Raw genomic sequence first — 23,991 nt, 5'->3', positions numbered from 1 at the left:
AGGAGAATTAGATGATTGTTGATGACGGCGGGGATCTTGGCAAGGTGTGGAAGCTAGTAAATGTGCGGGAAGTCAAATTTAGGGACGACGCACAATTAAGGAGACGACACCCCAGCAGCTTGGTCAGGCTGCCCCACCAGGGGTGGTGATCCCTTTGTGATTGTGCGCAGGTCCAATCTTCGATACGTACATGTACATACTAATTGACATCCAAGACATCAGACTAGAAGTCATCACACAAAGAAATAACTATAGCTGCATTAGGAAGTAGAATGAAGAGTCGAGAGCTTAGAGACCAGACTGGAGGCACATCCTGCGTATTCTATTGGAGCACATCCACAAGTCTAGATCCCGTTGGCATTGCGTTTAGCCAAGGTTCAATGTTGGCTGATTAAACATTGAATGATTTGAGTGGAGGATAGCTCAACAAATTCGGTGGCACATGCTCTACCCGGCGCCTCTGCCGGCAGATGCGGGCAGACCAGACTTGTTGAAATAATTTTCTCCTTCTTACTCCGTACTAATTCAGCAGATTGGATGGCTACATGTCAAATTTTCTCCCTTGCGAGAACTATTCTAGTCGCAGAATCACGTCTCGTGCATCTTGTCTAGAAACGGACTTCCATTTATCCTTGGCGTTGTTTTTTTGGCGTCTGGCCAGGTAGTAGTACATTCAGTTGCTAGGGCCGCAAGGGGTCAACGATTGTCGCGTTCCGTTACGCCACAGTACGGAGCACCTGCGTCTGGTACCTTGATATTTGAGAACCGCGGGCCTTCGCATCTCGGCACGCTGACCCATCTGACGCTTCTGCTTCTTCCCACAGACACAATCTCGTCCGCCTAAGCATTGCCTCGACAATTCCATCATCATGGATAAGATTTTGGTGAATCCTTACGTGGCAGGCATCAAGTCGCACGTCGAGCAGCTGGGCCCGATTCCCCAGCCTGTGCTAGGTGCCTTTGCTGGCGTTGGCGCACTTTGGCTCACATACAAGCTCTTTAGCTATCTCCAGCTCGTCCTGAGTGCATTCGTCTTCTCCGGTCACAATGTAAGTCGCCCGTAGAGCTTTGACAGTTCCCTGGCTCCTGACTTACTTTTTTTTGTTGTCGCAGCTTCGCAAGTATGGCCGCGCTGGATCATGGGCCGTCGTCACTGGTGCCTCGGATGGTCTTGGTAAGGAGTATGCTTCCCAACTCGCTGCCAAGGGCTTCAATCTCGTCCTCGTTTCCCGAACCAAATCCAAGCTCGAGTCACTCGCCAAGGAACTACAAGAGAAATACCATGGCAAGGACCTTGATATCAAGATTCACGCCATGGACTTCGCAAAGGACGACGATGCTGATTATGAGAAGCTTGCCGAGGTCGTTCGTGGCCTCGACGTTGCTATCCTGATAAACAATGTCGGGCAGAGCCACAGCATGCCCGTCTCTTTCCTCGAGACACCCAAGGACGAGCTGCAGAACATTGTTATAATCAATTGCCTGGGTACTCTAAAGGTCACTCAGATTGTTGCCCCTATTCTCAAGCAGCGCAAGCATGGGTTGATATTGACCATGGGCTCCTTCGGTGGCTGGACACCTACTCCTTACCTGGCTACCTACTCTGGCAGCAAGGCCTTCCTGCAGCAATGGAGCAATGCTCTTTCGTCTGAACTTGCTGATGACCACGTGGACGTCTATCTGGTTCTCAGCCACCTAGTTACTACTGCCATGAGCAAGGTCCGCCGCCCTAGCCTCCTGATTCCCAATGCCCGTAATTTTGTCAAGGCTGCTCTTGGCAAGGTTGGCCTTGGTGGTTATCAGACTGCCCCCAACACTTACACTCCTTGGTGGAGCCACTCTTTCATGCTGTGGTTGATTGAGAACGTTCCCGGCGTCAACAGTCCCGTCACTATCTGGTACAACAAGAAAATGCACTTGGATATTCGGAGACGGGCCCTCCGCAAGCAGGCGCGCGAGGCTAAGAAGCAGTAGATGCTTTATGACTGGGCTTAAAGTTGGTAAACCTGCCAGCTTTGGGGATTCTGGCATACACGACGGGATGGGAAAGTGCATGGAAAATGCACACAAATAGTATTGAGGCGAGTAATTGCAATGGATGGGCAGTATAGGTCTCATGTAACAGTGGATTGGGCACGGACAAGATGGAGCTAAAACGGATGGGTGATGGATTGGAAGGTAGCTGAAGATACGAGTGAATGTTTCTATAGTAAACTTAATCGTTCACGCAATCAACAATTCGCTTTTGATCAAGTCTTAATGCCTCCCATGTGAATAGTCCGTATTTTTGTGAGGCATTGCGTTGTGATACTGAACAGTGAATCCGGATTAACCCTGGAGCCGACTTCGCAGACTGAGCCTGAGAAAAAAAAAAAAAAAAGCTGCCCGCATTGCCCGCCATAACTGCTCAATCCATTCCTTGTCGCGACCCAACTGCTCCCCACCCCACTCAAGCGGCGTTTGGCTGCAGATGGATGACTCAAGGAGCCACAAACCGCACACTAGACACTCTTTTCACTCTTATACAAGTGTGTTGGCTCCGGCATGCTACCTGCGCTGAACAGACGCATATACCGAATACCAGTTGTGCGAACGGGCCATCCACTTGGCACATTGCTCCTTCGCAGTTTTACGGCGTCCCCTCTCCCTCGACGATTTGCCGCAGCCTCTGCGCACGACGAAGACGACATGGCGACCCCAGACGGCAAGGTGCCGAAAGCCTCGGCGGTTACGCTGAAGACCCCTAAGGGTACGCGGGACTGGAGCGGGCAGGATATGTTGCTGCGTGAGGAAGTCTTGTACGTGCTGTCATCAGGACCTGGGTTTCTTCTGACAGGAATTGGAGCAAGGCGCGGTGGCTAACCGAACGCTTTAGCAAAATGATCACTGATGTTTTCAAGAAGCATGGTGGCACTCCTCTGGATACTCCTGTATTTGAGCTGAAAGAGATTCTTGCTGGCAGTGAGTTACCCTGGAGCATCTACGTTGTGCAATGGGAAATGTCTAACCATCTGTAGAATATGGCGAGGATTCCAAGCTCATCTACGACCTGCAAGACCAGGGCGGCGAGCTCTGCTCTCTTCGATACGACCTGACAGTTCCCTTTGCCCGTTGGCTCGCCATGAACAACATCCAAGCTGTAAAGCGCTACCACATTGCCAAGGTCTACAGAAGAGACCAGCCCGCCATTGCCCGGGGACGATATCGCGAGTTCCACCAGTGCGATTTCGATATCGCTGGCGTGTACGATCCCATGATTCCCGATGCTGAGGTGCTGCGGATTATCGTTGAGGTGTTTGAAGCTCTGGAGCTTGGGGTCACTATCAAGCTCAACCACAGACAAGTTCTTGACGGCATGTTCGCCGTGGCAGGCGTGACCCCCGAGAAGATTAGAACAATTAGCTCGGCTGTCGACAAGTTGGACAAGATGTCCTGGGAAGATGTAAAGAAGGAGATGGTGGAAGAGAAGGGCCTTGCTAGCGAGGTTGCTGACCGAATTGGCGAGTATGTCCGTCATGCGGGAACAATCTCCGAAACGCTACAGCTCCTCAAGTCCAGAGAAGAGCTGGTCGCTAATGAGCAAGTCAAGCGTGGTCTCGATGACATGACCCTGCTTGCTTCATATGTTGAGGCTTTCGGCATTGCCGATAAAATCTCCTTTGATCTCTCTCTTGCCCGCGGCCTCGACTATTACACTGGCTTAATCTACGAAGTCATTAATCTGCCTCCCAAGGCTGAAGAGGGCCAGGCTTCCGGCAAGAAGTCAAAGAAGGACGATCCTGCCAGCCAAGTTGGCAGCATTGCTGCTGGCGGCCGCTACGACAACCTGGTTGGCATGTACGGCAAGCGACAGATCCCATGCGTGGGTATTTCTTTTGGTGTTGACCGCATCTTCACCATCTTGGAAGCACGACGCAGAAAGGACGGTCTCAAGCAAAGGCGAGACGTGGACGTGTATGTCATGGCTTTTGGAGACAAGTCGTCCAACGGTCTCCTTCTTGAGCGCATGTCAGTGGCCCAGAGATTATGGAGCGCCGGAATCCGCGCAGAGTTCTCCCCCAAGGTCAAACCTAAGCTGCCCCAGCAGTTTAAGGCTGCCGAAGGTGTACCTCTGGGTGTCATTTTGGGTCAGACGGAGCTCGATGCCGGCCAGGTCCGAGTCAAACTCCTGGGACAAGGAGAGAACAAGGGGGATGATAAGCCTGCGGAAAAGGATGATGGAAAGCTGGTATCACTGGACGAATTGGCCGATGAAGTCAAAAGATTACTTGTCTAGGGGACGTGATGAAGTAGAAAAGTAAAAGTAAATAAGATAAACATAAAAGATAGACGTGGTATGCAGAAGTTGCATTACGTGCCTTTTGCGTTGTAATGCACACGGTATAGCGGGAACTATGAATCTGTGAAGAACAAAGAGTATCATTCACGGTGAGAAGTTTATAGACCTTACGAGACCAATACTTTTGTACAGCAACCAACGGCTGGCCGCCTGGTTGAACAAAGGAGATTGGGCATCTGCATCGAACACAGTGTTGGCCTGGGAGCTGTGGCTGCGTGCGACCTTATTGGGTCTAGCGCCACAATCACCCTTGTCGCGAAAAATCCAAGCTTCAATTGCCAGCCTCCGCAGCTCTGCCTTCCGTCGTTCCTCGAAACTACTTGGACGTATCTACCGTCGCCGACCACCACACATTACTTCCTCTACTCCGCTCGTAGGACATTACTGGGCTTGCCCTTCGATCGATAGACCTTGTCAATTCCAAAAGAACGCGAGTGCGACGCGACTCCCACCAGACGCTGGCGCGAACCGAGCTCGTCAACATCTTTTAATGGTATAATATCGCGTCGAGCCCATTTTCTCGCATCGCTCCTCAACCCAGCCAAACCAACACTGGACGATTGGTGGAGCCTTATCGCTGGTCTTGCGCAGGATTCAGCTCATGGTGAAGCTGTTGATTGTTGCTCGACATGTCGTTTCCTCAGACCACGCCTTTACGGCCGGTGCCAGGCGCCTTCCTGAACACGCCGGCGGTGGCTTCGCGATTTCAGTCTGGCTCTGATCCGGTGCGACGACAGCTTTTCCCGGCTTCTTCCAATAACCAACCCGGCAGCCAGGTTGGTGGAAATTTAGCCTCTGGTGGCTTGGGCACAACGGCGACACAGGGAGGTGGTTTGGCTTCATCCAGATCCTCAACGGCCTTAACGGCGGTGAATACTGGTGACGCTGGCTTGGTTGCTGCCAATCCGTTGCCGACGCCGCGGCTTGAGAATGTGCCTCCAGTTGTCAAGGCCGCAAAGGCCATCAATGCTTTTTTGCAAATGGATGAGAGTTTCCCGGACCTGGATTCTTATTGCAGGCGTAAGACACTAGACCAACCTTGTGGATAAAGACATGCTAATTCAAAGAAATTAGAGGGCGCTTCTTCCGATTATGAGCTTTCGAGGTCTGATTCATCTTGGGCCCCTTTCCACAAGACGCACATGTATCCGATTCCGAACCAAGTATTCGATCACTACAATGCGGGAGAGCTTCAAACCTTGATGGGATTGTTTGCTGAGATTAACCACGCCTGGGTTGTTATCGACAACTCCTTGTACCTATGGGACTACACTCACGCCGACCCCGAGCTGATCGGATTCGAAGAACAACCACATACCATTCACGCAGTCGCGTTGGTCCCCCCGAAACCCGGCATTTTCGTCAAGACGATCACGCACATTCTTGTCGTCGCTACGTCATCGGAGATGATTTTGCTGGGTCTTTCAGCTACGGATACGCCTGCTGGTACCAAGTCTGTCGCATTGTATCAAACCAAGATGAACTTACCTCTGCGTGGCAATGACGTCCGCGTGATTTCCGGGTCGGCTGATGGCCGCATCTTCTGTGGCGGCAGCAGCGACATCGATATCAACGAGTTATACTATCAGTCTGAAGAGAAGTGGTTTTCGAACCGATGCGGCAGAATCAATCACACCAACCCGGGATGGGCATCAGTAGTCTCATTGCAGTCTACTTTCTGGTCTCACAAGGAGCCTGAACACTTGGTTGATATTGTTATCGATGACTCAAGAAAGCTTGTTTATACACTATCAAGCAAGTCGACTATCCGAACATATCACATGGATGCTCCTGACCGCTTGAACAAGGTCATTGAGAAGGAAAAGATTCACTGTCTGCGTGACATTGCTCACATGATTACACAATCCAAACTGCTCACCGATAAATTGAGAATAGTATCCATCAGTCCGATTACGAAGCAAGAAGCATCCAAACTTCACCTTATGGCTCTTACCGACTCCGGCTGCCGACTGTTCTTCAGTGCTACAAATGCGTCATCATATCTCTACGGATCACAATCCAACCTGGCACCCCAAAGCATGCAAGTACAATTCATCAAATTCCCGCCGAGCCAGGCCTCGAGACGGTCGGGACTGTTTTCTCAGACTGGTCAGCCCGGAGAGTCGGCGGTCGATCTGGAATCTACCATGCTCACGGCAAGCCGACAAGGTATCCGCTTTGCTCCCGGTTTCTTCTTGGACTTTGTGAGCAGCGGAAACAATGCCAGCATAGATACTCTTTTCGTTTCTGGACCGGAGACAGGACGAATTAAGCGCGTATCACCTACGGCACCTTTACGATACTTTGAGCAAGGGAGCTGGATTAACATTGGTAGCAGAGCGGAAGCCGTTGGACTTATCACCAAGCCGTTTGCTGCCGCCGCGCAGCCCCTCGGATTTGGCAACGAACTAGCGGTGCAATTCGACGAGCCCCCAAGCGAGTTTGCTGTTCTTACGAATACTGGAATTCACGTCATTCGCCGACGCCGATTTGTGGACACCTTTGCTGCTGCAATCCGCGACGCTCCTGGCGATGAAGTTTTGGATAGCATTACCCGCCGGTTGATTCAATTATATGGCCGGGTTGAGACCATCTCGACAGCCCTTGCCATTGCCTGTGGCCATGGTGGAGATGGAAGGCCAGGTGCTGCACGTGCCATCGATCAGGCGACGGAGGATAGAGCTCGCGCTCTGTTTGTTGACTTTGGTGGCCAACCTACTATGGCCGAGACCGATGGTACAGCACTAACCACCGAATCTGTCAAGCTCTCCTCTCGACATGACGCCCTCGCTCTGTATCTATCTCGTCTCATTCGTAAGCTATGGAAATCCCCCGTCATCAGAACCGGGGTTTCACCTACCGGTGGCATCACAGTCGATTCTGCGGTTCCTTTGTCTAAGCTTAACATCACTCAAGAAAATTTGGAGAGGCTGAGGAGGTTCATCGAGACCAACCGTGGTCTGATACAGGGAATGTCTGGCCCGTCTGATCTCCAAAGAGTGTCTACAAGGCAAGAAGAGGTTGCGCTGCAGGCTGAACACCAAGCATTGCATGCTCTTCAGAAGATTATGGAAAGCATTTCAGAGGGCATCTCCTTTGTGCTGATGCTCTTCGATGAGCGCGTTGCTGATATTTTCACCAGACTAGATGAAGTCTCGCGACAACAACTGAAGGAGCTTAGCTACGAGAAATTGTTCTCACAGGCCGATGGGAAGGATCTCGCCAAGCTCCTGGTCAAGGCAATTGTTAACAGAAATATCGAGAGCGGCTCTAACGTTGAGACTGTGGCTGACGCACTACGAAGACGGTGCGGCAGCTTCTGCAGCCCCGACGACGTCGTCATCTTCAAGGCCCAGGAGCAGCTCAAGCGAGCCTCAGAGCAGCCTCTGAATACGAACCAATTTAGAAATCTTTTACACGAAAGTTTAAAGCTTTTCGAAAAGGTTGCTGGAAGTCTGACCTTTGCCAACTTGCAAGCTGCGGTCACACAGTATGTTGAGATGAAATATTACGCTGGGGCTATTCAACTATGTCTTGTTGTTGCTCGCGAGAAGGATCGTGGTAATACGGCTCTTGTTTGGGTCAATGACGGCAAGCCATCCGGCGACCCTCGAGCAAACGCGTTCAATGACCGAAAGCGATGCTACGATATGATTCACGACGTGCTTCGCCATTTGGATGCTGCGTCGAGCACTGAGCCAGAAATGGTTGACGGCAAGCTCACTTTGATTGCCACCAAGAGACTGGAGGCCTATGATGTGGTGAACGGGTCAGATGATGAAGTTTTCCACTTTGATCTATACGAGTGGTACATTCAACAAGGGTGGACTGACCGTATCTTGGCCATTGACTCTCCTCACGTCATCACCTTTTTGGAGCGCCTGGCGGGTACCAATGTCGAGCATGCCGATCTCCTCTGCCGCTTCTACACCAACCGCAGTCGTTTCTTCGATGCCGCAGAAGTTCAAGCACAGCTAGCCAACTCTGATTTCCCAATTGGCATCAAGGACCGCATCAAATTGCTGTCTCTTGCCAAGGCTAATGCCAACGTTGCGACGGTTGGCGTCAGCCGGCAGCAGCAGCAGCAGGTCAACCACGAAGTTACCGACCTCCTAGACGTAGCAAACATTCAAGATGACCTACTGCAGCGGCTCAAGGCGGATGATAGAATTGACCCCGAGCGAAAGGCCGAGATTGAACTCGCCCTGGACGGTAAGATTCAGGGGCTCTCAGAGGTACGCTCTCACTCGTCTTGTCGCGAATGTGTCGATTCCTGTGCTAACAAGTCTTAGTTGTTCAATGACTACGCGGATCAAGCAGGCTATTACGATTTATGCTTGTTAATCTATCACACAGCCAACTATCGTAATCCCACCACCATTGCTGGAACGTGGAGCAATCTGATCCAGCAGACACACGACGAAGTCATGGCGAGGCAAGAGAACCCCGAGCCAGGCATGCCGACGCCCCCCTTACCGTACGAAGCAGTCACCAGCAAGATCCAGAATATTGCCCACCACACCTCCCTCGACAGCTTTGTGTTCCCCATCCAAACCCTTATTCCCGAGCTGTGTCGCTATGCAGTGGCCTACCAGCAGGACGCCACCATTGGCGCCGACCCTACTTGGCCCGTGCAATTATTCCTCACCCTCGGCGTATCGCACGATATGATTGTGCGAGTCCTCGAGAACATATTCGACACCCAGGACTACGGCTTCAGCGGCATGGCCCGCAACCGCATCATCGAAATCATAGCGTACGTGGTTAACGATTGGGTGGCGGACGTCCGTCGACGAGGCGGTGCCGGTAAGGGTGGTTCTATTGGACCCTCCGTGGCCGACCTTGTCAGCCGATGCGAATCTGCTCTCCCTCCGCCAGGACAGGGCAACAACAACGGAGGCATGGACTTGGCAGACATTAGAAGGGTATTGAGGGCGTTGAGGAGAGAAATTTCAGGATTGATTGAGAGAGTCCCCACGGGGAGCTTGAGGTTTATGTGATTGAATGGGACGGGGACGCAAGGCGGAATTTAGGTGTTGTCAAACTTGATAGTTCACTGGGCAGCAAAGAAATGCATGGTTGCTATGGGCGCTCAAATGACAGGGTCATGTTGTACAAGAAGAAATTTTTCCAACAATGTAGCATAATTTTTTTTTATTACGTGGGATGATAGATTACTAGTTCCTTGGTAAGAATGATATAGTGGTTGAGCGGCGGGACTACAATGTTGTAGGGCGCGATCGAACCATCAAGGTTGTAAATGCGAGGCATCCGACCAGTGAGCGAGTGTGCGTTGTATGCTTGAAATTGGCTGGTCTACGAATCATCTTGATTGTAGTATTCGAGCGGACTCTTTTCTTGCCGCGATTTCGTATACTTGGTGGGTGAGAATGGCCAGCGTGGAGAGTAGTGTCGGCAAACGGCGACTTTTCGGAAACTTTCTGGAAATAGATATATATACATATAGACAAATAACGACGCGTGGTTCCTCTTTACCAAAGTGCACTTTTGGAATATCGTCCCTTTATTTGTCTGTTTTTTCGGAAAAGAAAAGAAAAAAACGGCCGAGATGACCAACTCGAGCGTCAACCTCTCGGGCGGTGCATCCGTGCTCTCTGCACACGCCGAAGCCCCCTCGTCGCAAGCCTCCATGATTCTAGCTTCTAAAAAACTCATGAAGCATGCTGCCGCCCCGCTTCTGAAACAGATGGGGATGAGCCGTGCTCGTACTGCCCCCGTTCAATTCCTCGATAGCGCATGCGGAACGGGCGTGGTGACGCAGGAGGTGCAGGGTATGCTGGCCAGAGACGTACTTGACAAGAGCACCTTTATATGTGCGGATAGCTCGCGGGTGTTGGTGGATGTGGTTGCGGGCAGGATCCAAGACGAGGCATGGGTGAATACCCAGGCCGAGGTGCTGGACGCCAGGGTACGTGTCTGCCCCGTGGATGGATGGACGGATGTGCGCGAGACGGCTGAGCTGATGTTTTGGGCAGGATACGGGCTTGGAGGAGAGTTCGCTGAGCCATGTTGCTGTTGCGCTGGGGCTGCACTTGATTCCCGAGCCGGATAAAGTGCTCAAGGGTAAGAGTCTATTCCTCGATGCTTTTGACGTGGGGGTGGGATGACTGATGGATTTCTGTGCGTAGACTGCTGGAGAATACTCAAAGACGGCGGAGTCTTTGGCGCGACCACGTTTCCGCGTGGGAATGGCTCCAAGTTTTGGATTCCGGATATGCGTGCTGCTTTTGCGTCGTTGCCGTTTGACGCCCCCTTTCCGGAGGAACTGCCCATGCAGACTCATGATTCGGGGAGGTGGTATGATTGTGAGTGGATTAGGCGGCATCTTGAAGAGGAGGGGTTTGGGGATGTTCAAGTTACCGTGACTTCGGGGCGGTACCATGTTGAGAATGCCGCCGAGTTTGTCCAGTTTTTCGGGATGATGATCCCGTTTATTATGAATACGTGGTGGAGCGAGGAGTTGAGGAGGGAGCATCCGGTTGATGTGGTAAGAAAGGGGGTTGAGGAGTTTGTGGAGAGCAAGTATGAGGGCAAGGGGTGGGATGTTGAGTGGGAGATTATTTCTATGACGGGGTTGGTGAGAAAGTGAGTTTATTCGGTGTACATGGACGTGTTTATGACGTTTCTCGGTGTTCAGTAAATTGAGATTATTGTATGAATCTACACCATTCAAGTCGTTGCCGAGGCTCCTGCTTGCGGCGTATCGTGCCGTTGCACATTCGGCGTCGCATCACTCTTCTTCTCTCCAGCCGCCTCAGCAGCTTCACGGGCCTGCTGTGATTCCGTTGACTGCCGCGCCGAGGGAGCCGGCACCTCCTCAAGCACCGTCCCTGCCGCGTCCACGGCCGTCGACCGTCTCTTCTTTCGCATCCTCGCCCAAAGCATGGCCGCAATGCACATCAGCAACAGCCCCGTCGTCACCACGCCCATGATGATGCTCCCCGGATGCCCTCCCCTCTCGGCATCAATGCGGCGAATCGTCCACGGATAGCAATTCGACTTGACAATGATGTATATGCCGAGTCCCACGTACAAGAACGGCACCACGTAATGGGCGTACTTCTCCGCCACTCTCAAAACATGCTTCTGTCTCATGACTAGGAACGCGACGAGACACCACACTCCAACCAGGATGTAATACACGACAACATACACGGCGATTTCTGCCCCCTTTGTTTGCGAGAACAGGGGTATGTACGTGCTGATGTTATCGCCGCCATTCATGACCGTCACCAGAGCCACTTTGAAGATGCTCTTCATGGACGCGATTCTCGAGCCCTCGGATTCTTCTTCATGGTCGGGGAAGAAAAGACCAAGCACGTTCCATAGCCCCAGGAGGATTGGGAGCAGGCCGAGGAATCCAATAGGCTCCGAGGGGAGCACGAGCGAGATGCCAAAGCCAATCATGCTTACGGCGATGATGACGGTGAAGCCGACATATTGGCCAATGGTGACTTTGAAGGGCGTGAGGACTTTGGTGGTGGACGCCTCGGCCATGAAGGTGACGAGGACGAAGATGTCGTCGATGTTGGTGATGGCGAAGGAGCTGCATGCCGTCCCGATGGCCTTGCCAAACTGCATCGCGCTGGGGTTGTGTCTGTGGCCGCAGACGTCGATGTGTCGAGGTTCATGAGACGGGATTCTGGGCCAAGGAAGGGCCGTGTTTGGCGACCTAGTTGATGAGCAGAATCAACGTTGGGCGTCCTGAGCCCGACCCGACAGGGAGAACGAGCCGTCCCATGATGGGCTTTTGGCCAGAAGGAATTCTGTCGAGGAAGTCATCCCTTGTGAGACTGGTTTGATTGAGCTGCGGCTGTGGCAGTGCGCATGCATGCGCCTTAGTGCGGCGTCAGCGTCGCGTTGCCAGGACCAGATCCCGACCCGGATTCTCGTCTAAAACGGCACAATAGAAGTTGGAGGGTAGTAGTACTTGGTTTGATTGATGAGTAGCATCTTTGCCATTAATTTTTTTTATTTGTCTTGCTCCTGAGATGCCGATTTGCCATTTGACTTTTGCCAAACCACTAGCCATCTGGCCCAATGCATGTGCCCCTGGAATGGGACCAGACCCCTGTTGAAGAGACGTCACAGCCGCGCCTGATTGGTCCAGGACAACGGATTTCAAGATGGCTTCAACACCATGCCGCCCAGAAAACCTATCTCAGGTTACCCCTTATTGCAGTTGACATACCGCACGCGACGCCGGCCGGATTCAACGACAGCAAGCCGCAGCGTGCACTATAAACTTGCACATCACCTCCTCGCACACGGTCGAGATGCTAGCCCTACCAGCTGCGCTGCTCGGCGCAATCGCCGCCGCCAGCGTTGCCGCCGCCAAGGAGCACCTCGACGGACTGCCAGCGTATCATTACAATGCGCCAATCAAGGTCGAGTGCATGAACCGAAGCTCGTGAGTCTTGCGATACATCTTTGGGCCGGGAAAAAACGAGAAAACGAAAAAAAAAAACACCCCCATACTTGCGCAGTGTGCAGCATATGCTTGGTGCTAACAAGGAAATGCTGCAGAGAAACCGGCGAGCACATTGAGAAGAACGACGAGATACAATGGGTCCCGTTCCCCGTGTGCAACGAGACGGGCAAGCCGCTCGAATTCCACTACGGCTACGAGGGCGAGCTCAACTGCACGCTCGACTTCATCTCGGACCCCTTCTTCCACCTGCTCGAGTTCTACATCCACAGCGACGCGCCCATGTCGTGCCGCCTCCCGGCCAGGCCGCCGGCGCACGTGGAAATCGTCGGCGAGAAGCCGCCGGCGCAGGAGTACGTGCCGCTGGTGTTTGCGCTGGCGGGCACGCTGCAGATGAGCCACATGCACATCAGCACGCACATGAACGTCCTGCTGCACAGCATGCCCAAGCACCACCAGCGGCCGCACGACAGCGGCGTCCTCGACTCGGCCATTGCCTACAGCACCAGCCCGCTGAGCCACATGGAGGGCACCGAGACGGCGCGCATCATTCCCGGCGAGCCGCTGCCGCTCACGTTCTCTGTGCGGTGGTTCCCCACGCCCGCGCTGCCCAAGACCGAGGGACGTGTCGAGTGGAGGGGCCTCGGGGGCCACATCTACGCGACCACTGTGTTTTACAGCATCGTGTCGTTTGGCGCCGGTGTTGTCGTCGCGGGCATGTATACTCTTGGCGTCGTGCTGCCGAGAAGATTGAAGGGGAGGTCGATGGGCGGCGCCACGCCCTTGGGGTACGGGCTCAGCAGCGGAGGCATTGGCAACGGCTGGGGTTATACCAAGAAGGATTGAGTGAGTGTATGTGCTGGACGGGTTTCTTTTTTTTTCTTGTTCTTGTTCTTATTCGTTGTTGTACATTCTGCATACATGACATGACGGGTGGGATACCTGGCGTTTCTTTGGCCGACTGTTATTTGTTATGGGGGAGTTGGGCTGGTGGCTGGTGTCGAATGACTTTTGTATCATGTCTAACGAGGATTTCCGGTTGGCTTGTAGCCATGACGGTTTTTTTTTTCACTTGTTTAATACAAATAGACGTTGGTCCTCTGTTTGTTTAGGGCCGTACACTGATTTGGGTGCGGCCAGGCCTATTCCTACACGCGTCATCTTAGATCTTTTTGGTTGGACGCGAATCTTGGACCCTCGCCAGCAGCCTGAGATACATGTCCACGGCCATCAACGCGGCTAGGAGAGACAGGTCAGCCTACTGTGTCAGGGACAAGATACTGAATAAAATGGCAACTTACGAATAACCGCAAAGGGGAGATATGTGCCCCAAAACAGCCGTGGTTTATGCTCGACACTGACCTTGTCCGCGCCCATGTGCCAGATATCATAGGCACATGCCGTGGCTCCCATAAACGTCACGCACGCGTAGGCCAAAGCGGCCAATTCAGTGGCGCCAGAGGTGGGCTTCATCGAGCCAAGCTTGTAGGCAAGATACGCCGTCAGTGGGAGCTGCACCAGCAGCTCGACGTAAAGAAAGGCTTCGAACCAGGGCTCGTGGGTGCAGGACGCAAAATAAGGGTCGCCGGATTGGATTGTCCACCATTTGCGGAGGGAGACCAGGGGATGGAGAAGGGACGAGGGACTTTGCCAGAGGAACTTGGGGTAGAAGGGGACGAGGTCGAGGACTGGTGATGTTAGCTTGGTGTTGGTTGTACCCTGCCTAGCTGGATTTTGCTGGGGGTGTGTACTTAGCATGCCCACGAGCTGGGTGCCGACAACTGGTAGGTAGAGTTTATCGCGAATTCCGGACGACATTCTGGCTTGGCCTGTATAGGGGGCTGGTTGTGTGTTGAATTGGTATTGCCAACTCGGCAATGCAGATGGGGCAGAGATGGAGTTGCGAGATGCAGAGTGTGGGGCGGCGACGGACGCTGCATCTCGAATGGCGCTTCTGCAATCTGCACCAACCTTGGTTTTCAAATGTTCAGTCAAGTTGGATGCTCACGCACATGTCATGATTTCAGCCGAAAAGTTACGCTGTTGAGAATTCATGGCGCACAGAAACCATGACATATAACGTGGTTAAGATGCCGCTGAGGGATCTGGAGCTTGCATTTACATTGACGCAACACCACTCACTCCAGCCTTTACCTTGGCTGGCAAGGTCGATTTATTCCTGACTGCAGCCGCATTCTCAAACTCTGTCTTTTACATCTTCCTCGCCCAAGACACGGCTCCCACGTCGTTGGGACCTGTCCCGTCATTCGTTCATTTCTCTCATTCTCCCCCTTTTTTCTGGGAGACACTTACATCCAGTCACCGAGGTTCTTTCAGCATGCGCCACACACTCCCTTTTCACACGGGCATGTCGATAACAGAATAAGTCGCGGCGCAGCCAGCTTTCTCAATCGATTCGGCGTGTATGCGATGGTGGCGGTATACCGTGTGGCAATTCCTCATCGACTACTGGTCCTACACCTCCTGACGCCAGCTACAACAATGCGATTGTGCAGACGCATCCTTCTCCTCAAATAGGCCTCGTCTCGTGGGGAAACTCGGCTGCTGAGCCTCCTAGACAAACGGAGACTCCAAGTGGAAGACTCGCGTGAACAAACTCGTCGAGCGTGGACTCGAGGGACCTCTGACGGCAAGACTGGCGCAGACGAACAGACGAGTGCGCCGGCGGCCGTTGCTGGCTAACTTGTTGGTGACAAGGCAGGCCCCTACACGGCCAAGTCGGGGGGGAGTTTTGGAGGAAGCGATAACGGTGGGAACGAAGGAGCTGGAGAAGGCCGGCAATGGGAACTCGACTGGTGGGAAGAAAGGAAAGAATTCAGCGCCCCCAAAGGAAAGTTGTTCACGGGTTTCCTTGACGCTGCCCTACACATGTACAAGCCTCGGCCTTTGTTCCTTAATTTTCCTGATGCAGCGGCCGGTCAACAGTCTCTGGTGATAGAATAACTGTCTTGAGAATGGTATACCATTGGACGAACCTTGCGAGAATCCGGCCCTCAAACTAGACTGTCATTGGCTATTGTTAGCCAGTCAGGTTTTGATTACAGACTCCTTCACGAGATATAAACACCAGTCAGGACTGAGAAGCCTCTCACGGGGTGTTGTAATAATTCTCTGCGCAACAGGAACTTGAGAAGCATTCGTCCTTTTGGCACGCCATCTCATAGATGCGGCTGTTTGGTTCACGACAGCAAGATGGGTTTCCCCAGAACAGAATAAACCCGTCTCAGAGTCGAGTATTCAACGCTGGAAAAGACGGCGGCCCAGCCAGCTTCATCAAATTTGCTATTGGTGTCTTCACATCGACTTACAACCTTACACGTACCCAATATGCCGGCAAAAGTCAGACGGAATACCACCCCTTTCCAACCATACATGCTCTACCAAGTGCACAAACTACACCTGCATAGAAGCCTGAAATGACCAAGATGCCCATCAAGGCTCTTAAACATAGAAAATTCAACCAAGACAAACCCAACCTGCGGTGCGAGATGACGAATCATGCAGTTTTCTACTGTACGGCCTACACGAGCCGCTGGCCCCTGCTTCAATGTGAATCATGCAGAAACTATGAGGCCATTTCTAATGACAAGTCTTTTCAAAGCGTCATCCATGATATCCCAGCTTGCTCCCCTGAGACCTTGCCCTGGAGGGCATATGTATGTCGAAACCCAGCAGGTGATGTACATGCATATACCCGACCGGAGAATTTGGCATCAACAATGGCAAGCCGGGAAGCCGGACCCGTGGACGCAACTGATTCACCCAAATAAGCACTCCGTACCGGTACTATTGCCATCGAGAGAAGGCAAAGGCAGCAAAAGTGGCGTTCTTGTGCGCGCTGAGGCAAATCCCCCTTTCTGGGACGTGTGCCGTCCTCCCGTCTTCGGTGCCCAGAGACATGGCCGCGCGACAACCACCTCCCGGGGACATTGGGAGCCCTCTTCCTCGAGTGTGCTCCCTGCAAGCGAGATTCCATGTTTCTTTCGACAGCTTCTGGCAGAAGACGTGCCCCCCTTGGGCCCCAAAGTATCGGCGTACAGTCAGTCTCGCACACGGGCTTTCAGAATCGTGGCTCTCCTTTCAGCTTTCCATCCGGATTGCTGTTTTGAAAGGCTCCCGACTTTTTAACCATGATTTGAGCCTTTGGCATCACATGCCATGGGAGAAAATTACCAGGCAGCGCGGCTAGTGCGTCGACGCCGTGTAACGACTTTCCCCGCCTCATGTCCAGGATCGCTGGAAACCAAGTCGAAGCTCATGATCGTGCATGCCATGGCTGAACCACCCCCAACTATGAGGTGCTCGCTCACGGAGCAGTACGCCGTCACTCAGAGAATAAGGTGATTGCCAAGTCGTAAACCCCCCGGTATCTCGAGGCAGAAGAGCGACATTGCACACCAAACTGTTTGCATATTTTGTGCCAAATGTACGCCGCCATGCCCTGCGCGAAAAGCTATGCGTTTTCAAGAGTACAGAGCATGGCCGTGGTAATTTTCCAAAAAACCACCCTCGCGCAAGACCTGGAGTGTGGCCGCCTTGCAGCCGCCTGGCAAGGCGTCAAGCGACGGCATCCCTGTCCCTGACATTTCTTGTGGGAGGGGGACATGGCCTTTCAGCCGCCAATCTTTCCATGTACTCCGTATGATGGTTGCCGTTGCTCCAGTAGAAAGATTGGATGGTGGTTTCGGCACCGCTGCCATGCCCGTCTGCACGGGACATGGAGGAAGGGGGGGGGGGGGGGGGGGTCGTGCTACAATGAGATCGGTTTAGGGCTCGAGGGCGCAGTCCATGGCTATTAGCTGGCTGAGCGGATTCTCCGATATTGGTGTCTGTTGCGGCCTGATCTGTCATACATCATCGTGTCACGGTGGCGTGCTTTGGAGGGAGGGGATTGCAATTGCAAGGCCCGGACGGGGCAGAGCATGGCCCAAAACGAGCCAGACTTGCTTCCACTCCATGTACAGAGTACGGAGTAGTATTGTCAAACACTTGTCTTTGATGAATACTTTTGGCGTAACAGGTCCTCGATTTCTCCGGCCCGCCGGTTCCCGCGAGGCAGACGGCGAATGCCTGCATGTGCCGTTATCTCTAGAGATTGGACGGCATATCCCTCGGTGCAGAGTACTCGGGAACAATGTGTGCCAGCGCAGCTGGGCTTTGAACAAACGTGTTATGCCAAGTTATATGCCCAACCCACCATGTCAGCTTGAATGGTGAATGGTCGCGTATGTATGTCTCCATCAGTCGCCGATGGGCACCTTCATCTTTCTCATGGAACCACGCCCAACATCTTCACTGTAGCCATTCAAGCACTGGACGCGCACAGGATGCAGCTTCATATAATGGCCTGCTTTGGGGCGCACATCCCCGCGGCATCTTGTGGTCTACTCGACGTGAAAACTTCCAAAAATAGCAACCGCGAAATACAATACAGAAACAGACCATTGAACAGAAAGCTGGAGAATACATCTCTTTGATTGGTTGAACAGACAATCAGGACTTGGCCAAGATTTTTATCAAAACATACAACACACCGTCCTCCGCTTTGCGGTCAACTCGGCCGAGTGTGCATGAGACAATCGCCGAGGTCCACCAAGACGGTTGACGGCGCCGCGCAAACAATGTGCAGATCCCTAGGCAGACACAATGGAGAGGTTGGCCGAGGTTGTCTGAGTCGGCAATCAATTCGTCGCGGAACGAGAAACTGTCGACGAGGTGTCTCTCTTTCAGTGTCGAGACGTCCGGGAGCATCAAGACCGGCTTCCGACATACATTTTGGTCTCATTTCATCTCATCTAATGACAATATTCTAGCCAAGGACTCTACCACGTCGTCTATCACGCTATATTCTTATGCAGTCTATATCCCGGGACACTCACCACTAAAGCCCCCCCACACATTTCTTCCTCTCTTCATGCAAGGCATCCAAAACTTCCAGCCCCTGTACCAACTGCGCCGTGACCGTTTCCACCCCCACAGTATTGTTCCTATCAAAGAGGTTGTAATGGTTCGCATCGACATCAATAACCGCCTTGATGAATGAGGGATACCGCGCTTCCCAACCAAGCAGTTTCTCATCCCGGAAAAGATCAACCAAACAAGGAGGCGCGGCATCTTGACTCTTGCCACTGCTCACATGGCTCGGTGCTGGTTTCGCAGGTTTGATGCAGCGTAGCAGCACAGCTGGCGGCGGGCTGCCACCTGCAACGGGCCCCGATATGTCGGTTTGTGCGTCTTTGACATAGGTCTTCACGGTAGTCGTCTGCCACTTGCCATCGGAGCCGACGGGCTTGTGGAGGACCTCCCCTTTTCGGACGGCGAATGTCTCACCTGCGACGGTGAACTTGACATCCGTGCTGGCGTCACTGTCCGAGGCATCCCACCAAGGCAGGTCCCAATGCTGAAGCATAACGTCGCAGTTGTCGAATGACTTCTGCACCAACGGCGGTATGCCGGCCAGCTCAGGCTTGGACGTCGGCACCGTGATCTTGCTCCTGGCAATATGATACGGCGAGTCTATGATGAGAAGCCCTGCCACTGAGATGGGATACGCCCCTGGGTTGGCGGCAATGGCTCGTGCCATGGCGAGAGACAGATACCCCCCAAGGGACCATCCTGTCCAACAATGGACAAAAAGAATTAGCCCTCATTTCCTTGCCGCAAATTATACTCCCCCTTTGGTGGCCCGGACTAAGCTGTTGCGGCAAGGCCATTGAGGAGCGGGCAAAGAAAGGAAAAAAAAAAAGGACTTACCTCCCAACATTATGGGACCAACCAACTCCCCCGCAATAAAATCAAGATACTTCTTTGCCATTTCATCCATGCCTCCTTCCCACGGCAAACCTTCAAAGTAGTTGGGGTTGTGAACGGCCCATACATCGCGTTCTAAGCTCCCCAAGACAAAGTAACTAAAGGTCGTACCGCCTCCATCGTGAATCAAGACGAGCGGCAGAGGCGAGTTGTGAGCCTTGCCGGGAGGTACGAACTGTACTTGGGTCGGGTTCGGGCCACCCGGGAACATTGTTCGTGATGGGCCCCTTGCTTGGTGAAGGTGAACGCCTGGTAACGAAGAGGTTCGCGACGGAGGGTCCGATGCGGGAGACGAGGGCGGACAAAGGCCTTGGGGGAAGGGGGGACCCAATGCCCAGAAATGCAAGGCCTCGATGCACAGTAGTATTCTCGTTTACCGAGTTCCCTCTTCGGTGTCCTGAAAGATCTAGATGCCGCCGCCGGAACCAACAGCGAGATCTGTGCTTTATACCCGTGGCAACGATTGTTCGTCGGTGGCGTGCCCCGGCTCGAGTGCCGCGGCGTCGCGTGGAGCAAAGGACAATAGACGGCTTCAACACAATGCCAAAACAGGCATCAGGCTAACCAGGGTGCCGTGGCCCGTCCCTTTTTCTCAGCGATCAGAGATGCAAATCCGGCAGGCAGAGGCGAGGAGGCCAAAGGGCGTCCCAAAGGGGGGTCCGACACACGGCAGCGGCGTTAAACCGTACGCCCCCAACAACAACGGTGGCCCGGGATGCACGACACAAAGGGACAATCAATGTGAGCGCAAGTGCTTGAAGATGTCCAAGGCCGAGTCACGAGTGCCGAGCGTCAAATATCGCGTATGCGGAGGTGTCAAGGTCGATGGCCATCCCGAAGATGGCCTGCGGTTCTCGCCTGCGCGACCCCTCACTTCCGTTCCTTCCTTGCCAAGTTGCCCGCTTCGAGCTCCGTGCTGTTTCCAGCCCCACAATCCAATTAAATTTATTCACAGTCCATCGCCCGACTTGGGCCCCCATCATCCAATTTCCAAATTGGCATCACCGGCATCGATATCGACATCGACATTGCCATTTCATGGTGGTACTACTCCAAATTTCCCCGCTTGACGTGGACATGGACATGGGCCGCGGCAGGCATGCGTTCTATTATTCACCGCTGGCCATCGCCGCCGCCCTCGCAATTCCAGACCAAACATGTCTCACTCACTCAAGTGTAATTTGTAAGGCTCAAGCTTCATCTCCAGCCTCCTCGCGTCATCTTACATCTACTTTTGCTCATGTGAGCCTCCCAGTACTCCGTAACTCGCTGCATTGCTCTGCCGACTCGATATATTTTCTTCTTCTTCTCCCCGGCACATAATGAATGACCCTTTCTACCTCCCAACCCCCCGGTCAGATTCATGTCAGTGCGCACCCATGATACATGCCATTTGAACATGGCCAAATATTGCATATTTACAAGTTCAATAACAAACGACTCAAAATTGCCCAACATGATAAATTGTGCTTGAAACAAAAAGCTTGGCGGTCCCGTGTCCATAACGCCAGCCGCGTGCTATACTCCAATCGCCGCCATCACCAGGCGAACAGCTCCACCAATGCAAGCCCTGGTAACAGGTATGGCCAAGTATGCCTCGGCTGCTGAAGCATCGGTCAATATCCTACATGAGTCAAGCTCCTACTATACGCTGCCAAAGAAGAAAAACCCCTGGCTTGTCATCACCACTCCCATAAAAGCCTAGGCCGACAATATCCCAAAAGATGCACTACAAAAGAGTAATCCAATGTCCACTTATAACTCCCCTGCCGTTCCCCGAGAATCAAAACAAACCTAAAGTGAGATACAGAGAAGGAAAGTGCAGCTGACGTGTGTCTCTTGCCGTAATGCCCATCCATGCGGACACTAGGGGGCATCCAACCACGCTCAAGACTTTCCTCACAGGCAAGCTTCAACAAACTGCATTAATTCGTGCTTTGGTAGTCTCCCAGCAAACTTCTGGAGCAGTGTGGTTGCTAGCGCAATGTTCGACGGATTGTTGTGCCGCATAGACCCCTTCCCGCTGGCAAGGGTCATGTTCAAGGACCAGCTGTTTGGCATCTATCACACCCAAAGTACTTAGCAATTCGTCCATGGCTTGTCAGCGTCATATTTGAGCCTGCTTACCTCGTGTTGAATCAAGTCCCTCATAGACTCCAAAGACTCTGCTTTGCTCAAATCTTGGAAATCCAGCGTCTCTATAAGAGACCTGATTTGAGACACGAGGGAATCGCCCGTGGCTGATATCTCTGGAGTCACCACTGACTCGGCAACTCTCAGAATCTCCTCGTGGAAGCCACGGCGCTCCCAGTGTGTCCAGTTATCAGCTGCCTGCAAAACATTAAGGATTACTTTCGCTAGCCGCCTGTCTCTGCTGATGTGTTGTCCAGCTGTCATTGGTGACAGATCACTGAACGTCCTGCTATAATAAGCCGTCGCCAGGTCGTCGAAGCTCTCGAAGCCAATTGACTGCAAATGCCGTATTATGCTTTCCGCGCGTTCATCCGTGGCTGCATCCCGCGCTGGAATCGGACCGCTTCCGGTTGGTGCTTGGGGGGTGCTGGTACCATGGTGAGTATTTTGACCAATTTCGGTTTCAACTCCTGACCCTGGTGCCTCCAACATTGGAGAATAGCTTATGGATCCGGTTGAAGAAGGTTGGCGAAGCTTGTGGGGAAAGCCATCAGCTTTCCAACCATCGTTTGCACTCTCAAACGCAAATTCCACGCTTTCTGTGTGAGTTGGGGTAAAAGTCCTCATGCAGGCAAGTTGATCTTGGCTCATACCATCTATCACATACTTGATTAGCACAGGAATTTACAAATTCCCTGTGTCTAAAAGATTGACGTGTGAACATACAATGTGAAAGTCCATCAGCCTGACTGTAAGTGCCTTGACTCGAACAGCCAGAGTCCTGTTCAAGGGTATTGAGTCTGTTCAAGAGCCGCGTCTGAAAATGGAGACAGTCCAGGACAAAATCTTGAGATGCCTTGTTTGGCTTCTCAGGATCTGGTCTCCCAGGGGGAGAAGGCAATCCGTTCTGATTCTGAGGAGATGTGTGAGAGTTCGGTGGGCTACTCAGAAATTGCGTATTGTGCGAGAATAACGAAGGATCTGACTCTTCTGCAATTTGGTCGTATATATTGGCCTGGAGCATTCGTATTGCAGGCGGGTGCTGGTCGTTGCCCAAGCGCGATTGGGACGTCTCTCCACCATGAGATGGCGCCAAGATCGAGTTGAGACTAGCGAGGCTGTTGACGTTGGAATGGCTATTTGTGGTGAGAGCATTGGGGTTATACCCAAGGGGCACGCCAGTCACCCCATGTGCCATCTCATTCCCACCGTGGGAAACTGCATGGATTCTCTGTCTCTCGTGGCTATCTAATCGGGCTTGAAGCTCCCCAAGTCTTGCCTTCATTCGATGGCCTAAATCATAAGTTGTTAGCGAGCTGGCCTTCTGGGAAGGTTTCAATACCAGACACCAGAGGGCCCTTGGAGCACCTAATCAGAAACACTACGCCACGCCCACTTTCTAGTATCTGAAATTACCAAGGCGAAGTCGTGTAGCCATGCATGATGAGCAACTTACGATATGTCCTCTGCGCCACCCGATTCTGTATTCTCTTCTTTTCCTTTGGGTCCTTGACTCTAGTCCAATCATCTTCGATACTAAGATCCTTGGGATTGGGTAACGATGACGAGGTCGAAGGCATCCTAGAGCTATTTCGGCGATTTCGAATGCGGTTGATGGGCGGATATGGCACGCCTGTATGGGTTGTCGACAAGGAAGTTGGTGGCGGGGGTGAAGCTGCTGGAGGAGATGTCGAACTTGGCGAGGCTGGGAAAGAGATGGGTGTAAATGCCACCGCGTTTCCGGACAGTGTTGCGGAGCCAGCTGGATAATTCCAACACGTCTCTGTCAATACAGACATTGCTCTTTAAATTGGACAATGTGAGTGATCGGTGGGAGGCCGCAGAGGGAGGTCAGGTAGGCCAAGGGACCAATCAACAGGATATTCCTGATATCCGGCGCCTCAAACTCATTGATTGTATTATATAACAGGGAAGCCACGCCTGTAGACCAAGTCTGAGGAATTCAAGGATGGTGAAGATAAAAGGAAAGCGCCTCGTTGGAGATGTCTTTGTGACTGTGCTATATGTATATATCTGTAAACCAGTCAGAACCCTGGTATGAGGCAAAGCCGAGCTGGCCGTAGTGGTCTCGAGCCTACCCCGGTTTCTTGTTTGGTCACGCTGTACGAAGTACTCGGTACGTACAAAGCAGTATCTCCGTGACCTCTCACTTGGATATCGAACATGGTGGGAAGTACTCGGTACTCTTGAGAGGTCTCCTTTACATGGCCCAGGTGTA

The 23,991-nt window shown here is 52.6% G+C and overlaps 9 protein-coding genes across 9 annotated transcripts; 5 read left to right on the top strand and 4 right to left on the bottom strand.

Moving 5' to 3' along the window:
- Positions 1-869: 869 nt before the first annotated feature.
- Positions 870-1,974, top strand: MAA_04836 (uncharacterized protein; the record flags this gene model as incomplete). The annotated part of the gene is made up of 2 exons (XM_007822932.1): positions 870-1,049; positions 1,114-1,974. 2 exons carry the CDS (start codon positions 870-872, stop codon positions 1,972-1,974), a joined length of 1,041 nt encoding a protein of 346 aa, XP_007821123.1.
- Positions 1,975-2,544: 570 nt separating this feature from the next.
- MAA_04837 (histidyl-tRNA synthetase, mitochondrial precursor) lies at positions 2,545-4,276 on the top strand (the record flags this gene model as incomplete). Its single annotated transcript, XM_007822933.1, has 3 exons — positions 2,545-2,798; positions 2,876-2,961; positions 3,018-4,276. The coding sequence occupies 3 exons, from the start codon at positions 2,545-2,547 to the stop codon at positions 4,274-4,276; spliced, it is 1,599 nt and encodes a 532-aa protein (XP_007821124.1).
- A 692-nt stretch (positions 4,277-4,968) lies between these two features.
- On the top strand, positions 4,969-9,339 carry MAA_04838 (non-repetitive nucleoporin; the record flags this gene model as incomplete). The annotated part of the gene is made up of 3 exons (XM_007822934.1): positions 4,969-5,359; positions 5,414-8,574; positions 8,632-9,339. 3 exons carry the CDS (start codon positions 4,969-4,971, stop codon positions 9,337-9,339), a joined length of 4,260 nt encoding a protein of 1,419 aa, XP_007821125.1.
- A 569-nt stretch (positions 9,340-9,908) lies between these two features.
- On the top strand, positions 9,909-10,949 carry MAA_10645 (uncharacterized protein; the record flags this gene model as incomplete). Its single annotated transcript, XM_011412363.1, has 3 exons — positions 9,909-10,268; positions 10,336-10,423; positions 10,489-10,949. The coding sequence occupies 3 exons, from the start codon at positions 9,909-9,911 to the stop codon at positions 10,947-10,949; spliced, it is 909 nt and encodes a 302-aa protein (XP_011410665.1).
- Positions 10,950-11,029: 80 nt separating this feature from the next.
- Positions 11,030-11,941, bottom strand: MAA_04839 (Cadmium resistance transporter; the record flags this gene model as incomplete). Its single annotated transcript, XM_007822935.1, has 1 exon — positions 11,030-11,941. The coding sequence occupies one exon, from the start codon at positions 11,939-11,941 to the stop codon at positions 11,030-11,032; it is 912 nt and encodes a 303-aa protein (XP_007821126.1).
- A 695-nt stretch (positions 11,942-12,636) lies between these two features.
- MAA_04840 (uncharacterized protein) lies at positions 12,637-13,634 on the top strand (the record flags this gene model as incomplete). Its single annotated transcript, XM_007822936.1, has 2 exons — positions 12,637-12,770; positions 12,887-13,634. 2 exons carry the CDS (start codon positions 12,637-12,639, stop codon positions 13,632-13,634), a joined length of 882 nt encoding a protein of 293 aa, XP_007821127.1.
- A 316-nt stretch (positions 13,635-13,950) lies between these two features.
- Positions 13,951-14,606, bottom strand: MAA_04841 (uncharacterized protein; the record flags this gene model as incomplete). The annotated part of the gene is made up of 2 exons (XM_007822937.2): positions 13,951-14,027; positions 14,090-14,606. The coding sequence occupies 2 exons, from the start codon at positions 14,604-14,606 to the stop codon at positions 13,951-13,953; spliced, it is 594 nt and encodes a 197-aa protein (XP_007821128.2).
- A 4,084-nt stretch (positions 14,607-18,690) lies between these two features.
- On the bottom strand, positions 18,691-19,830 carry MAA_04842 (Amt4; the record flags this gene model as incomplete). Its single annotated transcript, XM_007822938.2, has 2 exons — positions 18,691-19,424; positions 19,563-19,830. 2 exons carry the CDS (start codon positions 19,828-19,830, stop codon positions 18,691-18,693), a joined length of 1,002 nt encoding a protein of 333 aa, XP_007821129.2.
- A 1,688-nt stretch (positions 19,831-21,518) lies between these two features.
- Positions 21,519-23,551, bottom strand: MAA_04843 (Basic-leucine zipper (bZIP) transcription factor; the record flags this gene model as incomplete). Its single annotated transcript, XM_007822939.1, has 4 exons — positions 21,519-21,680; positions 21,747-22,408; positions 22,479-23,045; positions 23,209-23,551. The coding sequence occupies 4 exons, from the start codon at positions 23,549-23,551 to the stop codon at positions 21,519-21,521; spliced, it is 1,734 nt and encodes a 577-aa protein (XP_007821130.1).
- Positions 23,552-23,991: the final 440 nt, after the last annotated feature.

The sequence above is a fragment of the Metarhizium robertsii genome (genome assembly GCF_000187425.2).
Source record: "Metarhizium robertsii ARSEF 23 chromosome Unknown MAA_Scf_1, whole genome shotgun sequence".
Lineage (NCBI taxonomy): Eukaryota > Fungi > Ascomycota > Sordariomycetes > Hypocreales > Clavicipitaceae > Metarhizium > Metarhizium robertsii.
The sequence above is the reverse complement of the archived record's forward strand: the minus strand, read 5'-3'. Positions and strand labels throughout refer to the sequence as shown.